General features: G+C 36.8%; 1 protein-coding gene and 1 long non-coding RNA gene across 2 annotated transcripts in view; both read right to left on the bottom strand.

Annotated features, from left to right (window-relative positions):
* LOC18786470 (TMV resistance protein N) overlaps nucleotides 1-23,092 on the bottom strand; it is a 114,406-nt gene that overhangs the window by 7,426 nt on the left and 83,888 nt on the right. The window contains exon 9 of the mRNA XM_020557232.1: nucleotides 9,028-9,035. Within this exon, the coding sequence (XP_020412821.1) occupies nucleotides 9,028-9,035 (8 nt within the window). The remainder of the gene's footprint in view (nucleotides 1-9,027; nucleotides 9,036-23,092) is intronic.
* LOC109947474 lies at nucleotides 17,850-21,353 on the bottom strand. The gene is made up of 3 exons (XR_002270238.1): nucleotides 20,938-21,353; nucleotides 20,790-20,844; nucleotides 17,850-18,231 (listed from the first exon to the last, which is right to left on the bottom strand). It is a non-coding gene; the product is annotated as an uncharacterized LOC109947474 (long non-coding RNA).

Here is a 23,092-nt window from a genome sequence, read left to right on the forward strand (position 1 = left end):
AATAGTTTTAAAAAAGAAGCACCTGAAAAATATCAGGGGAAAGATCCAATTAAATTAACAATACTATATATCACACCCATACGCTTTTTCTTTAAAATAATAATAATAATTTCTTCAACTCAAAACAAAACAAAACAACATAAAAAATAAAAAATCATGTCTTCTTCTTTCTCATGAACTCTTATTTTTTTTCTTACCGAACACACCAACATTTAACTTTATCAAATGAACACAACGTACTCAACAAACGCAACCTTTGCGTTCGCGTGAAAAAATAGTGTGTTTGTTTAAAAAAGAAATTTAGTAGGGTCCATTTTTCCGGGGAACGGGCAACTTTACCCAACGAACGCACTCCTTGCGTTTGCATGAATAAATATCCCGTTTGTTTGAAAAAGTAAGTTCATTTGGCCCATTTTTCCGAGGAACGGGCAACTTTACTCAATGAATGCAACCCCAACGTTCGCGTGAACAAATCGCCCGTTTGTTTGAAAAAGTAAGTTAGTTGGGCCCATTTTTTCAAGAAACGGGCAACTTTACTCCACGAACGCAACCCATGGCGTTCACGTGAACAAAAAGCCTGTTTGTTTGAAAAAGTAAGTTAGTTGGGCCAATTTTTCCGAAGAACGAGCAACTTTACTCAACGAACGCAATCCCTGCGTTTACATGAACAAATAGCCCGTTTGTTTGAAAAAGTAAGTTAGTTTGGCCATTTTTTCAGGGAACGGGGAACTTTACTCAACGAACACAAACCCTGCATTCGCGTGAACAAATAGCCTGTTTTCTTGAAAAAGTAAGTTAGTTGGGCCCATTTTTCAGAAGAACGGACAACTTTACTCAACGAACGCAACTCATTGCGTTCGCGTGAACAAATAGCCCGTTTGTTTTAAAAAGTAAGTTATTTGGGCCCATTTTTTCAGGGAACGAGAAACTTTACTTAACGAACGCAAGCCCTGCGTTTATGTGAACAAATAGCCCGTTTGTTTGAAACAGTAAGTTAGTTTGGCCCATTTTTCTGGGGAACGGGCAACTTTACTCAATGAACGCAACTCCTGCATTCGTATGAACAAATAGCCTGTTTGTTTGAAAAAGTAAGTTAGTTGGGCCCATTTTTCAAGGGAACGGACAACTTTACTCAACGAACACAACCCCTGCGTTCGCATGAACAAATAGCCCGTTTGTTTAAAAAAGTAAGTTAGTTTGGCCTATTTTTTCGGGGAACGGGTAACTTTACTCAACGAACGCAACCGATGCGTTTACGTGAACAAATAGCCCGTTTGTTTGAAAAAGTAAGTTAGTTTGGCCCATTTTTTAGAAGAACGAGCAACTTTACTCAATGAACGCAACCCATGCGTTTACGTGAACAAATAGCCCGTTTGTTTGAAAAAGTAAGTTGGTTGGATATATTTTTTCGGCGAACAGAAAACTTTCCTCAACGAACGCACCTGTTGCGTTGGTGTGAAAAAATACCCCGTTTGTTTGAAAACGTAAGGTGGTTGGGGCATGTTTTCGGCGAACGGGTAACTTTTTTTAAGGAACGCACGTATTGCGTTCGTTTGAACAAATACCCTGTTGGTTTAAAAAATTAGCTATGTTGGCCTTCTTTTTCGGCAGAACGTCGAGTATTTTTGAACGAAAGCAAATCCTTACGTTCGTTTGAACAAACTCCCCATTTGTTTGAAAAAGTAAGTTGGTTTGGCCAATTTTATGGGGAACAGATAACTTTACTGAACGAACGCAACCCTTGCGTTCACTAGAACAAACACCCCGTTTGTTTGATAAAATATTTTAGTTAGTCCAATTTCTCGGGGAACGACTAGCTTTACTCACCGAGCGCTCCCCTTGCGTCTTCGAAGTAAAATACCTTTTTTGTTGAGTAAATCAAGGAGTTCGTTGGGTAATTTGGTCAACGAACAACATTATTTACCCGACGAACGAGTCGCTTAGCGTTCTTTAGGTAGGTTTGTTGGGCATAAATTACTGAATATAACTTTCATGATTTACTACTAATTTAACCCAATGAAGTATTGAGAATAAAATTGAACTTTGTTGATTATCTCCAATTATTCCTATATTGTTAATTAAAAAAAAATTCAATAAAATCAAACATATGATTGTTGGTACAAATATAAATTTAAAAGCTTTCAACAAAAATTATTATTTAATGGTCGATTGATTGAGTCACATTGAATTGACGAAAAAGAAAATTGGACCTTTTCGATTATGATCAATGCCCAATTGATAATATATGACCACGAAGTGAAGTGGAAATATGAGAAGTCTTCTTATATCCAATCTCATTGCTTAGCCCACATACGAATCATATTCCAAGGATTGTTGTGCTATTATGATTGTAGACTAAATAACATAGATGCAAACAATGATTTTGGCCATAAATGATGGTGAAATATCCAAAAAAGAACGCAATATCACATGTTTGGCTTTAAGGCATATATTTAATATCCTTTCATATTATTTAATGTTACATAATTCAATTATGTTTAACGTATGAAATGATCAATGTGCCCTCATATTTAATGACAGATTGGACTAAATGTTAGGGAATTAAACGGCAGGGGAGACATTGGTGATAAAGAAAATTCATATCCGTAATATTATGAAAAAAAAGGTCATGCGATAAATTGAAAATTGGATACAAGTTCAAGGACTAAATCAACAATTTAACCATGTTAATGGTTTTTGTGGGCATATATCGCATATTTGATAGCACGTGTGCAATTCTCAATTTATAGTATCCATATGCATATGCCTGTATGCAATCTCGTAGCATCTATGTGCAATCTCATTTTACAATATGCAATTGCATATATATACGCAATTTCGTAACGTCTATTTGCAATTATTAGTTTACAATATGCAATTGCCTTCCGCCCTTTTTTTGGTTTTTAACTTCTTTCGTTTTTACTAGAAGGCTCATTGGCTCACACTCTTATAACGTATGCAAAGATCACCAAATTTCCTCTTTTTGGCTAGAGGGCCTCTTTTGTGTCTGTGTTCATTTGCATGACAATACGGATAATCTACTACTACCTAAAAGCTATAGAAAATTATATGTGATATCATCTATTTTCTCTAACCAAGACTACATGTCACATAAATAAGAAATAAGATCTCAAAAAAGAAACATAAACAAAGAAAACACTTCACCTAAAATATTTTGTAATACGTTTAGCTCAATTTATAACTTGTAGAGTACACAAATGTTAGCCCCTAAATATTAGGCTCTCAGAAGAAGGTGAGAATCTCACCAAGTATGCATGAAAAGTCCAAGTGAGCATACCCCTTTCTGCAAATGAGAGGGAGGTAGAGAGAGATTATTCAAACACTGTGATGGTATCTCAAAACACATATTTCAGTGTAACAAAAATGCACTTGTCTTAACTGCTCTTTTCCTGACTCCTTAGCCAGAGCAACCAATATATAGCAATTACGGCAATCACAACAACCAATATCAATCATGAACATCACATTTAAACCATACACTTACAGATTTAGCAATACAATCTTTGAAATGGTAATGGCAACCCAAGACACTTCACCTAAAAAAAAATTATATATATATATATCATGTCTTCTTCTTTCTCGTGAACTCTTATTTTTTCTTACCGAACATACCAACATTTAAATTTATCAAATGAACGCAACATACTCAACGAACGAAACCTCAATTGTTACTAGATTGTTAATGGGTAAATAACTCAATGACATAGCATTCAAGTCAAACGTTTCTTTAAACATCACACTGTCGCTAATTGCATACAGGGGGTCAAAAATTGCATAAACTGTATGCAATTGCACAAAAACTATATGCAATTGCACATAAGAAATAATATAGCCAAAACCAAAACCAGTTATGAGGTTTCTTAGTTAAAGAACTCATCTTTCTCTTTTGATGCCAACCTCAGTTCTCCACTAACAAGCCCGAAAACTCCAATTGGATTCATCATGACCAGAGTTCTTGAGTAATAAAACAAATCTCAAATTGAAAAAAAAAAAAAAGAGTAGGAATTCAAGAATCCAAGACTTTAAAGAAAATCAACAACCTGATTGTTCAAAATTTCATACCTTATTTTGAAGCACAAATCCATAACGTCATACATGGAAGAAAACAAATCCTCCATAAAACGAAAATTACATGGGTTTGATGGAGAAAGGATCACAGTGGGTCTGATGCTGTGATGAAATTAAGAGAAAATATTAAAATATTAAAATATTAAAAATTATTAAAAGAGGGAAAAAAAAATCACCAAGATTCAGTCCAAGGCGTTGAATTTTTTCTCCCATCAAAGGCTCTGCAACACAGACATCCTCACTCCAGATTCAATACTAAGTCGTTGAATTTCTACCCAAATAAAGGCCTTTCACACCACCCCCGTCGAACTCGACTGAATCACCCCACTCTGTCTCCTCTCCGATGGTTCTTGCATCGCAGTGTCGGCAGAGAGGAGATGCATCAGATTCCAACTTGGGGACAAAGATGAGGATTGGATTTGAGAGAGAGAGAAAGAGAGATATATTGCAAAGATGAAGCAGCTCCCAGTGCACGCGATGTCCGATGACTGTTGCATCTCAGCGTCGGCAGAAGTGAGACGCCCAGATTCTGATTTGGGGACATAGATGAGGATTGGATTTCCAAGAGAGAGAGATCGATCGCAGAGATAAGCAGGTCCAATGCACGCCAGGGCTTCCGCACGTTGAAGCTTTTCACTTGTTTTCTCAGTCACGTGTATGTCACGTGATATTTAATAACAAAGGGCTCAACAAGTCTTCAGGTCATTCAATCTCAGCCCTTTATTTTTAAGATGCAATACTGACCCTTGGATAACTGGCTGTACCGATACAGCTGAGGCACCAAAGAATTTTCCCAACCAACAAATCCTTTCACTGTAATTAAATGCATATCTTTAGATTATGTTATCTTTACAACGACTCTTTGACTCAGTGGATTCATGTATTGATATAATTTATAACTGTTGGTGTTCCTAGTCCCATCCGCTACAGAAAACCAATAATGTTTAACATTCAGTTTCTGAGATGAGATCTGTAGCTTTGTGATTAATTAGTGATAGGATTCTCAGGGTTAATATGGTCTTATGATCTTTTTGTGTGTTAGCTGAGCTGGCAAGGTTTTGTCAGGCAATTGGTTAGTTAGCTGGCAATTTGTTTTGTTAGTTAACAGCTGGTATTTGCTTAACTGGAAAGCGATTATACTAGTGGGCTTATGCTCATTCTAAGGCATGTGATTGTAAATCCAGTTTCAATAAGAAATAATAGTTCTGATTCTTTGGCATTGGATTAAGGTTGAAGAGTTTCTATCAATCAGCAGCACTTGAATGAAACTTCTTGGTACGTAATACTAATTAGGATGATTATCCTAAACCCACAATTAAACACAACTTAAATATGTGCTTAGCTTCATCGAAACAAATAATATGTGTTTAGCTTGACCATGCTTCTTGTGAATAAATATAAATGCAGTTATAGTAAGGCAGAGTTATTGTAGTTGATAAACACATAACCTGGGCTACATCCCGTGTCACTTTCTTTTCGCCAGCCCAAAAAATGAAAAATATCTCTTAAAATGCAACTTTTGTAATCTAGAGGATTAGAGACGCAACTAACAATATATATTAGGGTAAATTAATAATTTAATAAATAGTTTGGTAGTATGGTGTATTCAGTCAATTTTAAAGTTCGTTTAATAGCACCCTTTGTGTAATTATTTAACATGCTCCCATATTTATTGCTTCTCATAATTTCAATAGATTGAGTCACTGTTGTATTCTAATTTTTTTTTCCCATTCCCCTCATCGCTGTGATAAGTTGTTTATGTCAAAATATTATTGTGGGGTGATGGCGCCATCATCGTGCTTCACTGCTTTTATCAGAAATCACCGTCTTCTATTTCGCATCTGATCTCCAATTTCAGGAAGCGGCTTTGTGATAACGATCTAGGAGTCATGGGGGTCATGCTCTGCCCGTTGTTTGACCTCATTACCATCGATGTGAAAATTCTTATGAGGATTTGGTGGTCAGCTTTGTCAGGATTCTCAAGCAGGTCGCCGAGCTCAGGTTGCCTAAGACCTATGATTACCATCAGTTGCCAGCTCCCTTTATACAGGTTTTACTTACATTTCAATGAAGTTGAGCTTATTAAAGTGTGAAGTTTTTGGTATGATAGAGGGATTGAAATAATCAGGTTTGCTTGTTTGCTGTAACGTAATGTAGTAATTGAATTAGTTTGACAATGCAGCTTAGGCTGTTGAAGATCTTGGCATTGTTGTGGAGTGGTGATAAGCAATCTAGTGAGAAGATGTATATGGTAGTCTGCGATATTTTTAGGAAGTGTGATTCTACCAGTAATATAGGAAATGCTGTACTTTATGAGTGTATTTGTTGGGGAGTGGTCGAATTACTCATTTCAAGGTCAAGCTGCTCCTTCCTTAACTGCCATGACAGCTTCTTATTCTCCTGAGTAAGTATGGATTGTTGATAGTGGAGCCACACATCATATGGTGAGTGATGTGTCTTAGTTGCAAAATGTGACTCCATGTGCTACTGAGGAAAATGTCACAGTTGGTAATGGGGAAATGTTTCTAGTGCCACATATAGGCTTACAATGCCCTTTGTTTTTCATATTCCTCAACTCAAAGTGAATCTTTTGTCAGTGCACCAACTTTGTAAGGATAACAACTGCTATAGTGTGTTTGATGTCTTTGGTTTCTTAATACTGGACAAAGTCACTCATCAGGTGCTTCCTCAAGGGAAAGAGTGATCATGGCTTATATCCTTTTCCACTGCTTCCTCAGTCTACAATATCTTCAGTTTCTTCAATGAATAAAGCTTACATTGGCCAACAAATTAAGTCCTCCCCCTATGGCATCAGAGGTTAGGACATACCACTAATGAGGTTACAAAGAAAATGTTGTAAGCCTGGGCTATTTCTGTTTCTGATGATCTTCCTTCAGCCATTTGTTCAGCATGTTTACAAGGCAAAATGCATAGGTTGTCTTTTTCTGCTAGTCATTCTAGAGCTACTTTGCCATTTCAATGTCAGAGCAAGTTAGCTTACGTGGGAAAGCCCAACGGCCACACGTGCTCCACGTCACTCAATATATGTTTTTCATGTGTTAGACTTGAAAATTTGCCACACATGATGGGGCGTGTGAGAATAAAAAGGTATAAAGTCCCACATTGGAAAGTTGAGAAACCTAGCAAAGGCTTATAAAGAGTTGAGCTACTCCCCCCATTACCAATTGGTTTTTGGGTGGAACCTCAACTTCCTTCATGGTGGGCTTTCTTTTCATCCATTTTGTGCTTAGGGTATCAAGTTTAGCTCTCAGGTTATCGGCTACCATTCACAATAGTTAAACCATAAACTCTAAAGCGCTAACAAGCGATTCAACATCCTAAAGTAACAAATTGTTTTGAACAAAAATTAAAGATGTAAAATGAAAACAAAAAGGAGACTTGAAAACAAAACGGACTGAGCAGCTGCTCAAGCCGCTTTCACAGAATTCAACATCAGCTCTAGCAGAATGACGTGTGTACTGTAGATCATCCGCTCTTGAATGGTTGACCATATGTATGTATGTATGCATGTAGTTTCCTAATCTTTTTATGATTGAAGGCCTAGTCAGCAAGAAGTTGAATCAGAGTTGAAATGTCTTTTAAGTGGTTGGTGGTGGGTCTCTTTTGAAATAGTTTCTAGAAGAAAGAAGCATAGTACAATTTTACTTTACACCATTATAATGTTGATATTCATCTAATCAATGATTAGCTATAATGTTGTCATTTTCATTTTGTTTTGGCCTGTCATGGAAGTATATATCGATTGATAAAAATCTTTCTTCCCTTGCAGTGTCAATCTTTGGTGGAAGAATTGTCAGCTTCTCACTCAACAGATCTGCAGCAGCGTGCATATGAATTGCAAGCTATCATTAGCTTAGATTCTCCTGCAGTTGAGAGTATTATGCTGTCAGACGCAAGTTTTGAAGACATTGAGGTCATATTTAATTGCATTATCTACTTGTACCCTTCTTTTTTCTTTTTTTTTTTTGGCTTCTCCTTTAAAGTATTGAGAACTATAGTAGTTCTGCATTTCTCTTTTCCTTGTTATCTGGTGGTTGTTGGCTTACTGTCTGAAGCTCCTGTTTTCTAATGGTAAAGTCTAATGGTTGTTTAACCTTGTGATTTCATTAAGGCCCGTTTGGTTCGTAGAATGAATTTGAGGAGAAATTATTTTCCATGTCATTCCTCAAGGAATGGGAATGAAAGATTCCTTTCTCACATTTGGTGATGCTGGAAAAATAACCGGAAAATATCACTTTATTTCCTTTCCCATGTTTGTTTTGAGTATGAATGGAAAATAAAGTTTGTATAAATTTTCAATTATATCCATATTAAATCAAATAAAAACAGAATGAATTTAATGATATATTGTAATTCTAAATTGTTAATGGGGATAAAATGGTCATACAAAATATGTATTTAATGTTAGCTCATTTTTCCAAACTTTCTCATGAGGAGGGAAAACAAAACTCAAGTTGGGAGGATGGCTTCACTTTCCCCCTTACTTTCACATGAGCTAGGCAACGATTTCCCATATCTAGACTCACCAAACATGGGAAAGCAATTGATTTTTCATTCCCAAGTCTCCTTTTCCATGAACCAAACGGAACCTAAATTTGGTGACCCTTTTATTGTTATATGCTAAACAATATACTATAACTTTAATTTTCTCTGGTTTTTTTTAACAAAATGTATCTTTTGGAAAGCATTTGTTGAGATATATCAAATAGAATCCTTGAAGAATATAAATTAGGTATAAGGAAAGGGAACTAATGCATGTCTCATTAAAAAATGTAGTTGCCTTGTAAATTGTTCTAATAGGACGTACCACTTTTCCATGTTGTGATAATGTACCCTTCTCTTATGGATACATTCTCTTGATGCAACATAATTCAGTTTTTCAGAACATGATTGTTTTTGTGTTTCACAGATACGTTATTATGAATCATGGCACAACATTAAATATTTTAAAAACTGTATAGATACAGAAGAATATTTTCCAAAATAGAAATACTATGACAAATGAACATGTATCCTAACTGACCGTGAATGCGGAAGGAATAGCTTTGCTTGCTTCCTTGTCAAATATGCCCTATCCGCACTACATATGGAATGAAGTTTGAGAAAAAGCAAGGGCATTAGTGATATTTTTTAAATACTGAACAGTCAGCCCCTATAAATAGGCAAGCAAATCACTAAACGAACCCTAAAATTAATAGAGTACACTCTATTACCAAATTATTTATTGAATTACTTATTTATCTCAATATTGAATTGTGAACCAAATATGATTTTAATAGGTCCATAAAACCCTCAAAACCCCATTTTTATTTATTTTATCCCATCTCCTTTCTTTCTACACTCAACTTGTAGAAATAATTTTATTCTCAATCCCATTTTAATATATAAGCCAGTCAGCTAAAACCCCTATTATTTTTTCTATAATTTTCAATTGAGAGAGTAAAATAGAGGTGTTAGCCGGATTTGAAATGAAAAGAAGAAAATATGGAAGACAAAAGATACACGGTATTTGCAGTTCCTTCTGGTTATGTTTGTTACGGCAATAATTTGCAATGAGCAGCACTTCAAATAATAATAAGAAAATAATAAAAACAACCGGGCCTCATCCAACACCTACACCGATTACAGGGAATTCTACCCTAAACAAAATGTTCCACAACCTCAATCCCGCGCACTCATCTCCTCCCACCTATTGCACTCGCAGCTTGTTGTTGTCATGGAAGTATATGCGGGATGGATTATTAATTACGTTGTGAACCAGTCAGATTGGTGATCATTTGATTGGAAATAGAAGGGGATTTTTGGTAGTTAAATAGAGTGTACTTAGTTAATTTTACATTTTAATTAAAATATTAAAGTGTACTTAGATCATAGAGTATACTCATTTAATTTTATGGTTCATTTAGCAGCACTCAAAGAAAAAGGCCATTGTAGATGTTGACTGAAAAATAATCTGACTAGATACCTTTCTCTGTTTAAGTAGAAAGATGTCATGTACTGTTTGGTTGTTGCTGTTATTGACCTTCTGATATTTTATTTAGTAAATTTGAAACTGTTGCTGTTATTGGCTCATATAAACATTATGATATAGATCTTGTGGTTTTAGATCAAGAAAAATTCAGAATCAGTTTCTGAATGATTAGAATTGCTTATTTGACCAAGATGCATCGTATTACACTAGCGAAACTTAATTTATGCGCTGCCTTTGGTTGGTAATACCTGGATGTTAATCAAGTGATTCTAATTGGTATTACACGACATGCTTTAATTAGTTTCCCGACTTCTTCGTCCCTGGTCCTTGCATCTTATTTCTTCCCTTTAGTTATAAGTTGCTCTTTTCATGGATTTTGCAATTGTATTTCTCTAATATGCTTGAAAACCTTGATTTTGGATCATGCGGAAACAATTTATTTACTTATTTATTGAATAAGATTATTTTGTGCAATATTAATATTCATCTTCTCTTGCAGATTGATAAAAGCCTTTCATTCCTCAATGGCTATGTCCAACAAGCACTAGAGAAAGGTGCTCAGCCCTATATTCCCGAGAACGAGCGCTCTGGAATGTTAAATATCAGCAACTTCAGTAACCAAGATCAGCATGAAGCTTTAACCCGTGGTCTTAGGTTTGAGGCATATGAGCATCCAAAGCCAGCAGTGCCATCAGGAATTCCTCCAGCTGCAGTTGCATCCTCAACCGAGCTTGTTCCAGTTCCTGAACCATCTTATGCTAGGGAGATCCGCCAGCAGCCTGCATCATTGCCACCTATGTCAGATGCAGGATTATCGGAACTTAAGTTACGGCTAGATTGTGTTCAAAGAAAATGGGGTATGCCAACATAATCCTCCCCAGCATTGTCGATCTCAAATTCCTCGAGTTGTAGTTCCCAGAAATCAGCGAATGGGGTCACACAAATAGATAGCATGAGCACTTCAAATCCAAAAGCACGTGATTCTTATGAGTCAAGGAGGCCCCAGGTTGAAATTTCTCCAGAAAGGCAGAAGCTTGCCAGTTCACTGTTTGGGGGATCATAAAAAACCGAGAGGAGGCCATCTTCTGCCAACCATAAGGTGTCTAAGGCGAATATCCATGCTTCAGAGAAGACCCAGGTACCAAAGGCAGCAATTGTACACACTGAAGTTAATCATGAACCTGCTCCGGACTTGCTCGATTTGGGTGACTCAACTAGTAGTACTGCTTCCACTGTAGATCCTTTCAAGCAGTTAGAGAGCTTCTTGATCAAACTGAAGCATTAACTGCAAATCATGGTGCAGCTCGTGCTGCTAAGACACATGATATTATGGGATTACATGCAGATACATCTCTCAGCGGGCTTAGTAGCAGTGTTGGCGACCCTTTGCCGACCAATAGGGATGAGTTTTAATCTTGCATCTGAGTTATCAAATGCTACAAGAACTGCTCAAAGTGGGGTAACACAATTGAATGAGGATGCACTTGTAAGGCAGATGCGTGAGTCAGAATCCCAACTTGTTTAAAGATTTGCTTGGCTAAAACTGTTCAGAATGGCAAACTTTCGATCATGATTGTTCGAGATTGTTTGCTTCGTGGTATGTGTGCATGGTCTTTCGGTGTGGCTGGCTATATGATAGGAAATACAACTCAATTCAAACAAGTTTCAAGGCCACCATGCAGAGCTGTAAAGGCACCATACACCAAGAATGGTGGCAAAAATGAGGTATAGGCTTTTGTATTTGTTGCACAGTGGCATATGTAGAATATATATAACCAAGTTGGTGATTTGAATATGTTGGTTTGAGCCATTTCAATGCGGAGCTTTTTCTTTGCGGCAATGTGGGCGGTTTTGCAGCGCTCCAAGGACACATGGTTCTACCATGCATATTTGTCTACATTTACACTGTTGTGTGCCTCTCTCTTGTTATAATAATGTTGTACGAAGTGAATTTTTGTTTTTGTGTTGTAGGGACATTTATTCCTGTTTGTCATAAGTTTTACTTAGTGTTAGTTCAAATTATAAGTTGTAGTTATCTTTTTGACTATGAGATGCCCTTGTAATTTTTGGTGGATAAAATTGGACATTGACATCTACAATAGCTATCTAGTGATGCAATGACAATCATAATGCGCTTTCGTGAACAAAGAAAGAAGTTATAATTCCTGGTGTCTTTTTCTTAGTTTCTAAAGCCAAATTCTTTTTGAGTAATGGAGCCATTGGAGATGTTAGCTCTACCAGGGCTGTTCAAACAGCAACTGGTATTCAAAGAACCAAAATCTATTCGCAAACTAGACAGGAGTTCGAAAACAACATAATATGCATGACACTATTGCTGCTCATCAAGCTTTTCATTTCATGTACTTGCAGGATTATAAAAAATATATATTGAACAACTATACCAGCAACATGAGTTGCAGCAACTTGACGTGATTTAGACAAAGTATACGTGTGGAATGAAAGCATTAGATAAATCCGGCTTGCAACCAGTTTTGTTCATCTGTGGATAAATGCTGGATGCATCAATTGAGAAGAAAGGTATTGCCTTATGCAACTTTAAATGGAATCTCAGAAACTGTTGACGCCTCAACACACCTCTTGATTACCAGACCATTGCTTGGAAATTTGGTTCGTTTCGACAGCTGAACCTGGGGTTTATATAAACCATTTTTGAACTTCATTGCCTGAAAATTTAAGATCGAATGTAGAGCGCTAAGAAAAAAGATTTAACCCAAAACAAAAGGAAAAAAAATTCACACCCTAAAAACTACAACATAGACCCCAGAGACGCACAACAAAATATTGCTAAATTTGAATTGAACACAAAACGCAGATATATGACCAGAAAATGCAAAGATATCATTCAACATTTAATGGATTTACATACTTTCGCTCCTCGTTAAGATCAGTGTGATCAACCTCTCCTCTTTGAGCTTCATGATCACCAACGTCGACGACGTTAGCACGATGATCATCATCAAGTACCATGAAATCTCATAACCGAGGCCTCTTACCAAGACTAGTCTCTAATGCTGAAGGCAAGGAAAGCAATTCGTTGTCTTGGTGTTGATCATCATGAATATCATCATCCACTACCATCGTATCAGGCAACAACCACTGCCTTTGCCCACGATCAACTGTGACATCAGCAACCTCGTGGCCTAATAAGTGGACCCCGCAGAGGATTTTAAAGGGTGTGGGCATTCTATAGAACTCAAATATAATTTGACACATATTACCCTGCTGCAATCGCGTCAGTTCTTCCCCCACACCTAACTCGCTCAGATTCAATAATGGAATACACTTAAGAGCCACATGACTTTCCTCTATCTTTTTTTATTTATTTTTTTTTTATCGGAATACGAACATATGTGTCGGTTGGACCATTTTTCTATTGATATGAACACGTGACTACCTCGACTCTATCAATATCAATTGGACCATATGACTTTCCTTTATTAACAACACATAGAACCAATCTTAACGTCTCCCAATCCAAATTTGGAGGAATTTCAAAACAAACTTCACATCGAGCTATAACAAATTCCTCTTTAAGTAGCGTTCCATCTTTACAACAGCTGAACTACTTTGGTACTTCATCACCTGAAAGAGTAATTGTAAATTCAGAATAGGGATGAGAAGATACCTACAATACAATTGGTTACAAGAATTATCATCTTAACCATATAACATAGAGGGAGAGACAAAGAGAGACATAGAGAAAGAAGATGAAAGGACCCGACCCAAATTCCACCTTGGAATCTGAAGCGAACCCTGTGTGTGTCCTACACCTGACGGGTGCCTGGCACAAATGACCAAAAAGCTCTTTTATACCAAACCCAAAGACTCTAACTCGTGGCTGCATCTTATAACCTTAGCCTGTTTACGTACCTTTACTGAGAGATCAAGCCACACATAGTTCTTCCCTCTACTCATATCAGGCACACACTGAATATAAGTATGTCATATTCTGAACTCCCTTATTTTAGTTTAAGAATATCTCAAAACTGCAATTCTCTCCACCCAAGTATACCTCTAATCCTGATTCGGCAACTCCATTAATACTGTCAATTCCCTCCTCGCAGGCCAGGCCACAATCCTCTTAGGCCTCGGAGATACCACTTCTATCTGGGCCGCAACCTATAACTAACTATCTATTCTCGCAGGCCGAGCCGCAATCCTCTCAGACCTAGGAGATACCGCTTCTATCCAGGCTGCATCCTATAACTAACTATCTATCATCGCAAGCCGAGCTGCAATCCTCGCAGACCTCGGAGATACCTCTTCTATCCAGGCCGCAACCTATAAATAACTATTTATTCAACCTATAACCTAATTTAGATAATTCCTTTCGGTCAGAACTCGTTTACTATAAACCTAGCCCTCGGGTTGGCGTTTCTGGAGTGTTCGGGACTTCGTTTTACAATCCGTCGAATCTTATACGATCCTGGCACTATCTAGATCAATATATTTGAAAATGACTACGATCCAACAGCTCAAACATGCTGAACCCAGAAATCACACACTAGGCTAGATCTGTTCGGAGTTCAAACGTTATCCGAATTAAGATCCACGAAATCCTATGCATTCGTGAAGACCAATGGATCATTCTAGAACTGAATGTGGTCCCTACCCTGCAGCCCACACGCCACCACACGCGCTGACAGCGCGTGGGTGGCTTGATCAATTTCGATGACCAAAAAACTATGCAATCGTAAGCCCAACTTCCTATCCTAGGTTCATAACATGATTTGGAGACACTTTTGTTCTTGGACCTACCCCAAAAGTTGGTCGAAAGTGGCCGGAATTGCGATCCCAAAATCGGCCAAACCCAAACTTGAAAATCAACCTGTCAAACCTAGTAAAATTACTCAAATCCTACCCAACTATCAGCTAGAGCACGAAAAATAGCTAGAAATCAATACCTTGCACGATAAAGTTGGTGGCCATACGAGAGAGATCGAAGCCGTGAAAAATCGAACTCAAAACCGGTCGATTTCGAGCTGATTCCGGCGACTAGCATGGGGGTTGCTGGCGGGGATGAGCTGGGTGTGCAACGGAGGTGACGTCAATCCTTTCTGGACCGGTCCAATGGCGGACCGGGGCCAGTGGTGGTGGTTCTGGTGGTGAAGGGCTGCAGGAAGAAAAACCAGAGGGAGAGGGGGCTGTCGCGAGGAGAGAGAAGAGAGAGTTTAAAAACAAAAATCCGGTTTTCCAAATTACAATTTTGCCCCTCAGTGTATTTTGGCCGTATTTTCTTCGTTACAACTCCAATTCAAGCCCACTACGTGTCTACAAACTCGTACCCCCATGCTCTACGCAACAGTACAATTGAAATTCTCAAATTCCTTCTCGGTCAAAAAGTCAACTTTTAAACCTAATAAAAGGTTCGGAGGGTATTTTAGTCCTTTCTTTGAATAAAATAATAATTAAGAATTAATTAAGGAACAGGTTGTTACAGAAGAGACAGAAACCTGATCCAGAATACAATGTGATGTCATAGCCACGTAGTCTAATGCAATTTATCAAATGCAGATACTCAACCTCCGATGATAGTGGTAGTTTTGGAATTTTCTCCAATGATGTGCAGTTATCCGGTAATACCGCATATACTCTTGGTGGAAGCACTTCTTGTGGAATTTCTAGAAGACTCTTGCAATCATGCAAGTCAAGCTGGTCCAAGCTCACAAATTTGCTAATGCATTCCAGAATCGTGACAAAATTGTTTCCAGATAGATCACGATATCGTAATGTGGACCAGAAATATAGCAGCCGTAATTCAAGCCCAGTAAGATTGAAGCATCTCTTAAGAATCAAATCTAGAAGCCCAGTAAGATATGCAATTGATAGAGGCAATTCTCTTATGCCACTTCCTGCCATATTCAATTTCCATAGTGATTCCATCTCGATTTCTATTTTTGGGAAACTCTTAAGCCTTTTGCAATGTAAGTGTTGTTGCAAACCTCGTAAGCTTAACGCATCTACTAAGATTCAATTGAACAAGTTTATCAAGGAGTCCAACAGAATCATCAATCTCAACCAAACGTCTACAGCCACTTAGAATCAAGTATTTTATGTTTGGGATTCCGGATAAGTCTGAGATTTTTTCTAAGAATTGACAACCACTTAAATCCATGGATGTCGGGTTTGACAAATGCTGTGAGACAAGAACACAAAAACAGAAAATAATTAATCACAAGCTTCAAAAGACAAAAACTTAGAAAACAATTTTTGTTTTTTTCCTTCTAAAATTAACAACTCTATTTGAAATTATACATAATAGATGAAAATAATTTCAAATACATACCTTAAATCCCTCCAAGTGTCTAATATGATTGCCAAGCATATTGAACACAACCAGACGATTTCCTTGAAAATTGGGTGGCAAAGATTGTAACTGACAACTAGGCCAATCAATAAATCTTAACGTGTTGGGCAGATAGTTAATGTCCCCATGTAGAGATGCATTATGGTTTATGAAAATTTGAAGATTTACCATATTACGGAAGCATTCTGGATACAAAATTATCTCAGCTGGTTTTGGAAGCTTCACCATGATGCCTTTAATATTTCTTGTTCCCTAAGATGGAAAAGCACTAATTAGGAAACGAAGTCATTGTACAAATCAAAATGCAAGCACATTTTGTTAAGAAAATTAAGGTAACATAAGGTATTATTTCTTGTCAAATTGAATATAATAACATATGTGATACTTACTGTACTTTTCATTAGAACTTGTTTGACATCCTCGTAAAACCACAATCTACTACGCTGGCCAGGATCATTGGGGGATTCTTTGTGAACTATATCCTTGCCCATGTTTGCTAGCAATTCGTGCATTAAAATCCTACTCCCTTCAATAGTTATCATTGCCTTATCAACGAATTCTTCAATGAATTTTTTGGGTACTATTTGTAGCACATAGTCCTCATATTCACCCTTGAAGAAACATGCAATGTCGAGAAAATATTCTTTTGCGCGATGATCCAAGGCATCATAACTTTTTTGAAGTATTCTTTCAATATGTGTAAAGGTTCTCCTTCGTAACCATGTAATATAACTTGCCAACGTCGTATATCTATACCACGAAGATAAGAACCTAAAATTGCTAGGGCTAGTGGAAGGCCATCAACCAAAGCTATTGCACATTGTGCGAGTTCCAAATTATCTTCTCAAGGTTCACTTCTTCGGAATGCATGCCAACTGAAAAGCTCAAGAGCTTGGTTGTAGTCTAACTTCTTCACCTGGTATATCAACTCAATTTCAGGATTGTCTAGCATTCTCCTATTTTTTGTAGTAATGATTACTCTACTACCACTACAAGGAAAAACCCTTTTGGCGACCACCGGTTTTGGTCGCTAAAAGCTGTCAATTCGTCGCCAAAAGCCTTTAGCGACGAAAGAATTTCGTCGCTAGCTTGGTCGCCTAAGGCTCGTGGCTGAAAGTAAAAGTGACAAAAGGTGACGAAAAAAAATTTTCGTCGCCAAAACCTTTATGCGACCAATTGGTTTCGTCGCCTTTCACTAATTAGTTCGTCGCCTATAAAGACAGGTTCCCGCAAAAATACCAAAATTTGCCGCGAACTGAAGAAGGATTAGGCGACCAATAGATTGGTTGGTCGCCGATAGTTTTTGGTGACTACCAGATTTGGTCGCTAAAGCTCGCACAGTTGGTCGCTAAAATATGTATATTTTGTGTTTTTATTTATTTTATTTATATTATGTTTTGTGATAATTTAACCTTTTGTGCATTAACATATTGTAATTTCGAAAAACAATAAATTTAGATCAATAGATCAATAGGAAATTACATGAATACAAATTTCTCTCATTCAAAAGTACACAAGTGTACTAGTCATTCAAGTACACATAACATATCCAAATTCCACTGAAAGACTGGAGGCCAAGCTCCATATATTCTTGCCCTTGGTAAACCCAAGTTCTGCAATCATTATTTCCCCACTCTAAGACTATTACCAAGCTTGTATACTATTTTGAACAAAACAAAATACATGTATACTATGCCTTTTGTATCCTCAAGTTTTGTAGTCATGATCTTTAACACCTGTGGGATAGGGGCTGTGATCTAATATCGTGGAATTCCCAAACACTCCCAATTGTTTGCTTGACCTTCTCAAACTCATCATCTTCCTTTACAAAAGAAACAAAATAAGGAAATATGCTCAAGAAGATGCCAAAACCAAGAAAATTAAAATTAACATATATATATATATATATAGAGAGAGAGAGAGAGACCAAAACTGAAATTCACAATCTTAACTAAATAAGCCATCAAAAAAGAGTTCGACATAAGAAAACTGATTGCTGGTCTTCAATAAACCAACTTTAAAAAATTGAATTCATTTTTCATAGCTCTCAATATCGATTGTCAAAGCATACCTTTGTGATAATAACAGAAATCAAATCATCAATTACCACAAATAAAGAAGGGAAACAGTTACGAAAAACCAATGTAAAGACTAATATTATGCATGGCACAAACCCATTAGATAACATAAATCATAAAATCCAAAGTATAATCCACACCTTAAATGGAACCAAGTGTAATAGGAAGAAGAGGTTCTTACCTCAAATGGTCCTCTGTCCAAAACCCCAAACCAAATCCTTCCACCTCAAATAAATTTGACATGGAAAAACAGGATACTACCCCGGTAAAGTTAAAGACACCTAAATGACATTGTTCTAAACACATTATAAGATAAAGCGAACTGAAGGGTAGATGGTCTGGGGGCAGAGAGTGGAAAATAACTCAAGCCATCAGAAAGTTTTGGGGAAAGAGAGTGGGTATGCTTAAATGAGTACATAGAGGTTACAGAGCTTTTTCTCACAAAGGAAGCATCTCATATTCTATTCAACCTATTTAGTGAACTAATAACAATAATAACAATAGTGCAGAAGTCCTTGGCAGAGCTATGCAGGTATTTTGATTTAGGACCAGCTTTAATTTAAAATATAATTCTTTCTAGTGTTAAAAATTAATAAAAACACAAAGACAATGATATATCTAATTTCTCAAACAGAAAAATTATGATGTGGACCAAAGGGGCATCAGCAAGGTAAAATGAAAACAAGCTGCAATACCCAAGCACCTTAAGACTTAATTGCACTTCCTAGAAAGAAAGAACTCTAACCCACCTGTAATGCCAATGGCATATCATTTGAAAGTTAAAGCACAAAACACTACCTTATCAATCTAAATCACTATAATCATCACTGTGATTACTAGATTGCCATCATGTTGTAATCAATCACAACCTTAACCGGAAGACCTCAGTGCCTAACAAGATTTCTTCTTCTTATTATAGTTCATCTTGCACATTACAAACACAAAAATAGGAGCACCATACTACACTGAAATAAAGAGAAAAAGATCAACCTTGTTTATCTTCAACTACACACTGTTTAGCTAACAGTTTCAATTGGATAATGGGAACAAAATTTTAAGCAAAAATGAGATATACCTCTTTTCGTTAATGAATATAACTCTTAAAAATCAGTTTAGAAGTCACTCTCCTTCACTCCCTTTTCCAAATCAAGGTCCAAGAAATTAATATAGGTATTTGCAGTCATCAAATAAGTTCATGTGTATAACAGATTCCTAGAAACTTATTGCTTCAAATGAGAATTTGGTTTGGTTTCAAACAACAGAAAGCAATTCCTTATAGCTAAATCTTCTAGCAAAATCAAAATGGCTACTGCTACATCAAACCAGAGAAAAATAGAAAATCCAAATCAAATAGGCAATGTATGTTTTTAAATAGCTCCTCAACTTGATTGCCAATTCACAATCTCCATTAGCCAAAAATGAGAGAAAAATTTCATCTCAGATGTTTGAAAATCAGATACGCAAGTTCCTAGTCATGTTAGACCCACTTCAACTTCAAAATCCTAGTCATGTTAGAAAAACTTTCCCAAAGGACATACGTATAATGTATAACAGCAACCTTTAGAATACTCGCTTCTTCTCGGTTGAAATTTAAACACTAGCAAAAAGATCTTTTAAAATGGAAACAGGGAATACAAAATTACATCAATAACATATACTTATTCACAGTACATAACCAAATATCTCTTGCAGACTAGAGACCTTATCAATTTAAGTGAATTCATTGAAGTCCTCCGATATATGAAAAGAGAAGGAAAAAAAAATTATAATGCAGGGTCTTTAAAAGTTAAGTTTCAAAAGAATATGAGCCAAACAAGAATTTTTAAAAGGCACAAGAAAGAAATAAAATGGTGGCACAATTTTTTATTTCTAATAAAGAGAGGGAAAACAAAGGATGCTGAAACCTACCATCTACAACAATAGATTCACAGCCTAGCGTTGGTCTCTTGGTTGTCTGATGGGGCCTTCAAGTCTTTAATAGCTACAATTATCCATAATGGAAAATTCTCAAATGGCAGTGCTCAATCAAGGTTGCTTCTCTTTTATTTGTTCTCACAGTTTACATAAATAAAATATAAAAAGACCTTAAGAATTAAGTTCTTGAATGAAAGCTTAACAAAGAAATCTGAAAAATGCTGAATCACTGCAAGATCCAGCAAAGAAACAAAGCATCAATTACAAAACACCACCAGGCAACGCAAGCACAAGAAATCTTCATAATAATAATATATAAAAAAGGTAAATCTTAACATTTCCATGATTCCAAACTCGTAACTCAAAATATTCAGAGAAGTTTTAATACCTAACATAGAGACAGCAGATGAGAAGTGGTTGAGGGGTGGTCGACCACATCGTTACTAAGACAAAAACCAACTAAATTTTATTTTTACAGAATCAAAATCAAATAATTACAGAAAAATAGCTAAATAAACAAAAAATAATAAAAGCACCTTTGAATCAGAGTTGGTATGTGGCTGAGCACATTGCAGAGAATCTCTAGTATATGTTGTTGTAGCAGCAAGTGGTTGGCATCGATGAAGGGTGATTTTGGGAAAGAGAGTGAGAAATAAGGACCATGAGAAATCTGAAGGGGGATGAAGAGATAGTGGGTATATAAGTGATTGGCCGGCATCGTTGGAAGATTTCATTGCGAGCGTTCGTGGAGGACTTAGTTGAAGGCATCGGTGGTGTGGAAGACGGTGGAGAGAGTGGATACGAGAGAAGTAAATTGGGGGAAGTAACGGGTTAGGGAAATTTTTTTAATTTATAGTCTCCCAGAATCAGCCACCAAGCTATTTGGTTGCCAACATGTCAAATAAGGAAAACGACACAGTTTTAATACTTTATATTCTTTTTTACAGGAACAGCGACCAAAAAAATTGGTCGCCAAGTTTCAAGAAATATTTGGGCGGTATCTCACAAAATATTTTCGCGGCATCTCAAATTTAGAGACGACGCAAGCAACTTTAGAGACGACATAATTTAGTCGCCAATAATTTTCAAGCTTAAAGGCGACCAATCTTGTGATTGGTCGCCAATTCCTCCCCTAGCGACCAAATCTTTTGGTAGCCATTCGGACATATTTTCTGGTCAATTAGTTAATAAATTTGACGAAATTATTGGCGACGAAATAAAAAACTTTGTCTCCCATAACCTTGCTTGGCGACCAAATTTGAGTTGGTCACAAAAGATTTCGTGGCGAAAGAGGTTTTTTCTTGTAGTGTACCCGCACCAAACCAATCATCTCCAGCGAATTTGTCTAACTGCTCTAATTCATTCACATCGTCAAGAATTAATAGAATCTTTTTATGACTCAAACGTTCTTTTATAACACCAATTCCTTCATCAACACTCCGAATTCAACAAGATTTTGCGCGACGAATACAAGTTCGTTGGGCAAAATGCACTACAGCGACAGAAAAAAAGTTTCGTCGCACAAAATATTGAAAACTTGCGCGACCAAATTTTTCGAAGCGCAAAACCTCTTAGCGCAACAGAAATTTAACCTCGTCGCGCAAAGTGAGGGAAAAAAAACCCGAGTTTTTTGTTGGCACCAAACACTTGCGCGGCAAGAAGAATCGTCGCATAAGAAAACCTAGCGCGACGATGGGACACTTCGTCGCGTAAAGGTGAACACAAAACAGTGGATCCCGTTAATTGGCTGCGAAAACTTGTGCGGCGACAGGTTTCGTCGCAAAAGACAGCTTAGCACGACGAAATCGTTTATTGTCGCGTAAGAAAACGAGGGATATTTTTTTTTGGCGCCAAAATAATTGAGGGGGATTTTTTTTTTTTTGCGTGACGGAAGTAGTTTTCATCGCGTAAAGTTTGATGTCGGTACATTCTTGAGCGACGGAATGTTGTTTTTGCGCGACAATAATTAGAATTTGCGTGACGAAAGTTTGTGCAACAAAAATGTCATGCGTGGCGCAAAAGTTTGATGTTGACAAGTGCTTGCGGGCCGAAAAAAATCATTTTGTGCGACGGAAAAATGGTTTTTCGCGACTACAGTTTGCGTGACGAAATCAATGGTTCATCACGCAAAGTCCTTCTTCTTCATATTAGAATTCTGCCATTGCAGAGGTAGAATGCAAAAAATATAGCATTCTGCCTCTCTCTCAACCTCTCTGCCACTGCCTCTGCTGGGAATTCAGTACGTTCATTGGGTAACTATTTTTTGTCGTTAGTTTAAAAGTATTAATGTAAATTCGTACTAACGCTATTAATTTTGTTCTCGTTAGGGATATTTGTAATTAGTGATTGGTAAAGAACGATTGAGAAGGTATTTTATTCGTTTTATATATTAAAAATGTTAAAGTTAGTTTGTTATGTTTATATATTTTTTTTTGTGAAGTTATATTTATATTATTCTGTTAAATTGTGCGTGACGTAGCACAATGTGTTGTGATGTAGGAAGTTAATTGAAATTAACTTTGTACTTTTATTTGTATATTTAGTAACACTTAGTTTCCCGTTTGAGATTAGTTGGATTTCGTACATGGATGCGTAAAGCATGACTGCGGTCTAATTAATTCTTGAATTGTCCCAGTATTTGGACAGTTTGGTAATGCATAATATTGTCACGTAATCTACGGCTACATGATT

This window comes from Prunus persica, chromosome G2 (assembly GCF_000346465.2).
Source record: "Prunus persica cultivar Lovell chromosome G2, Prunus_persica_NCBIv2, whole genome shotgun sequence".
NCBI classification, from domain to species: domain Eukaryota; kingdom Viridiplantae; phylum Streptophyta; class Magnoliopsida; order Rosales; family Rosaceae; genus Prunus; species Prunus persica.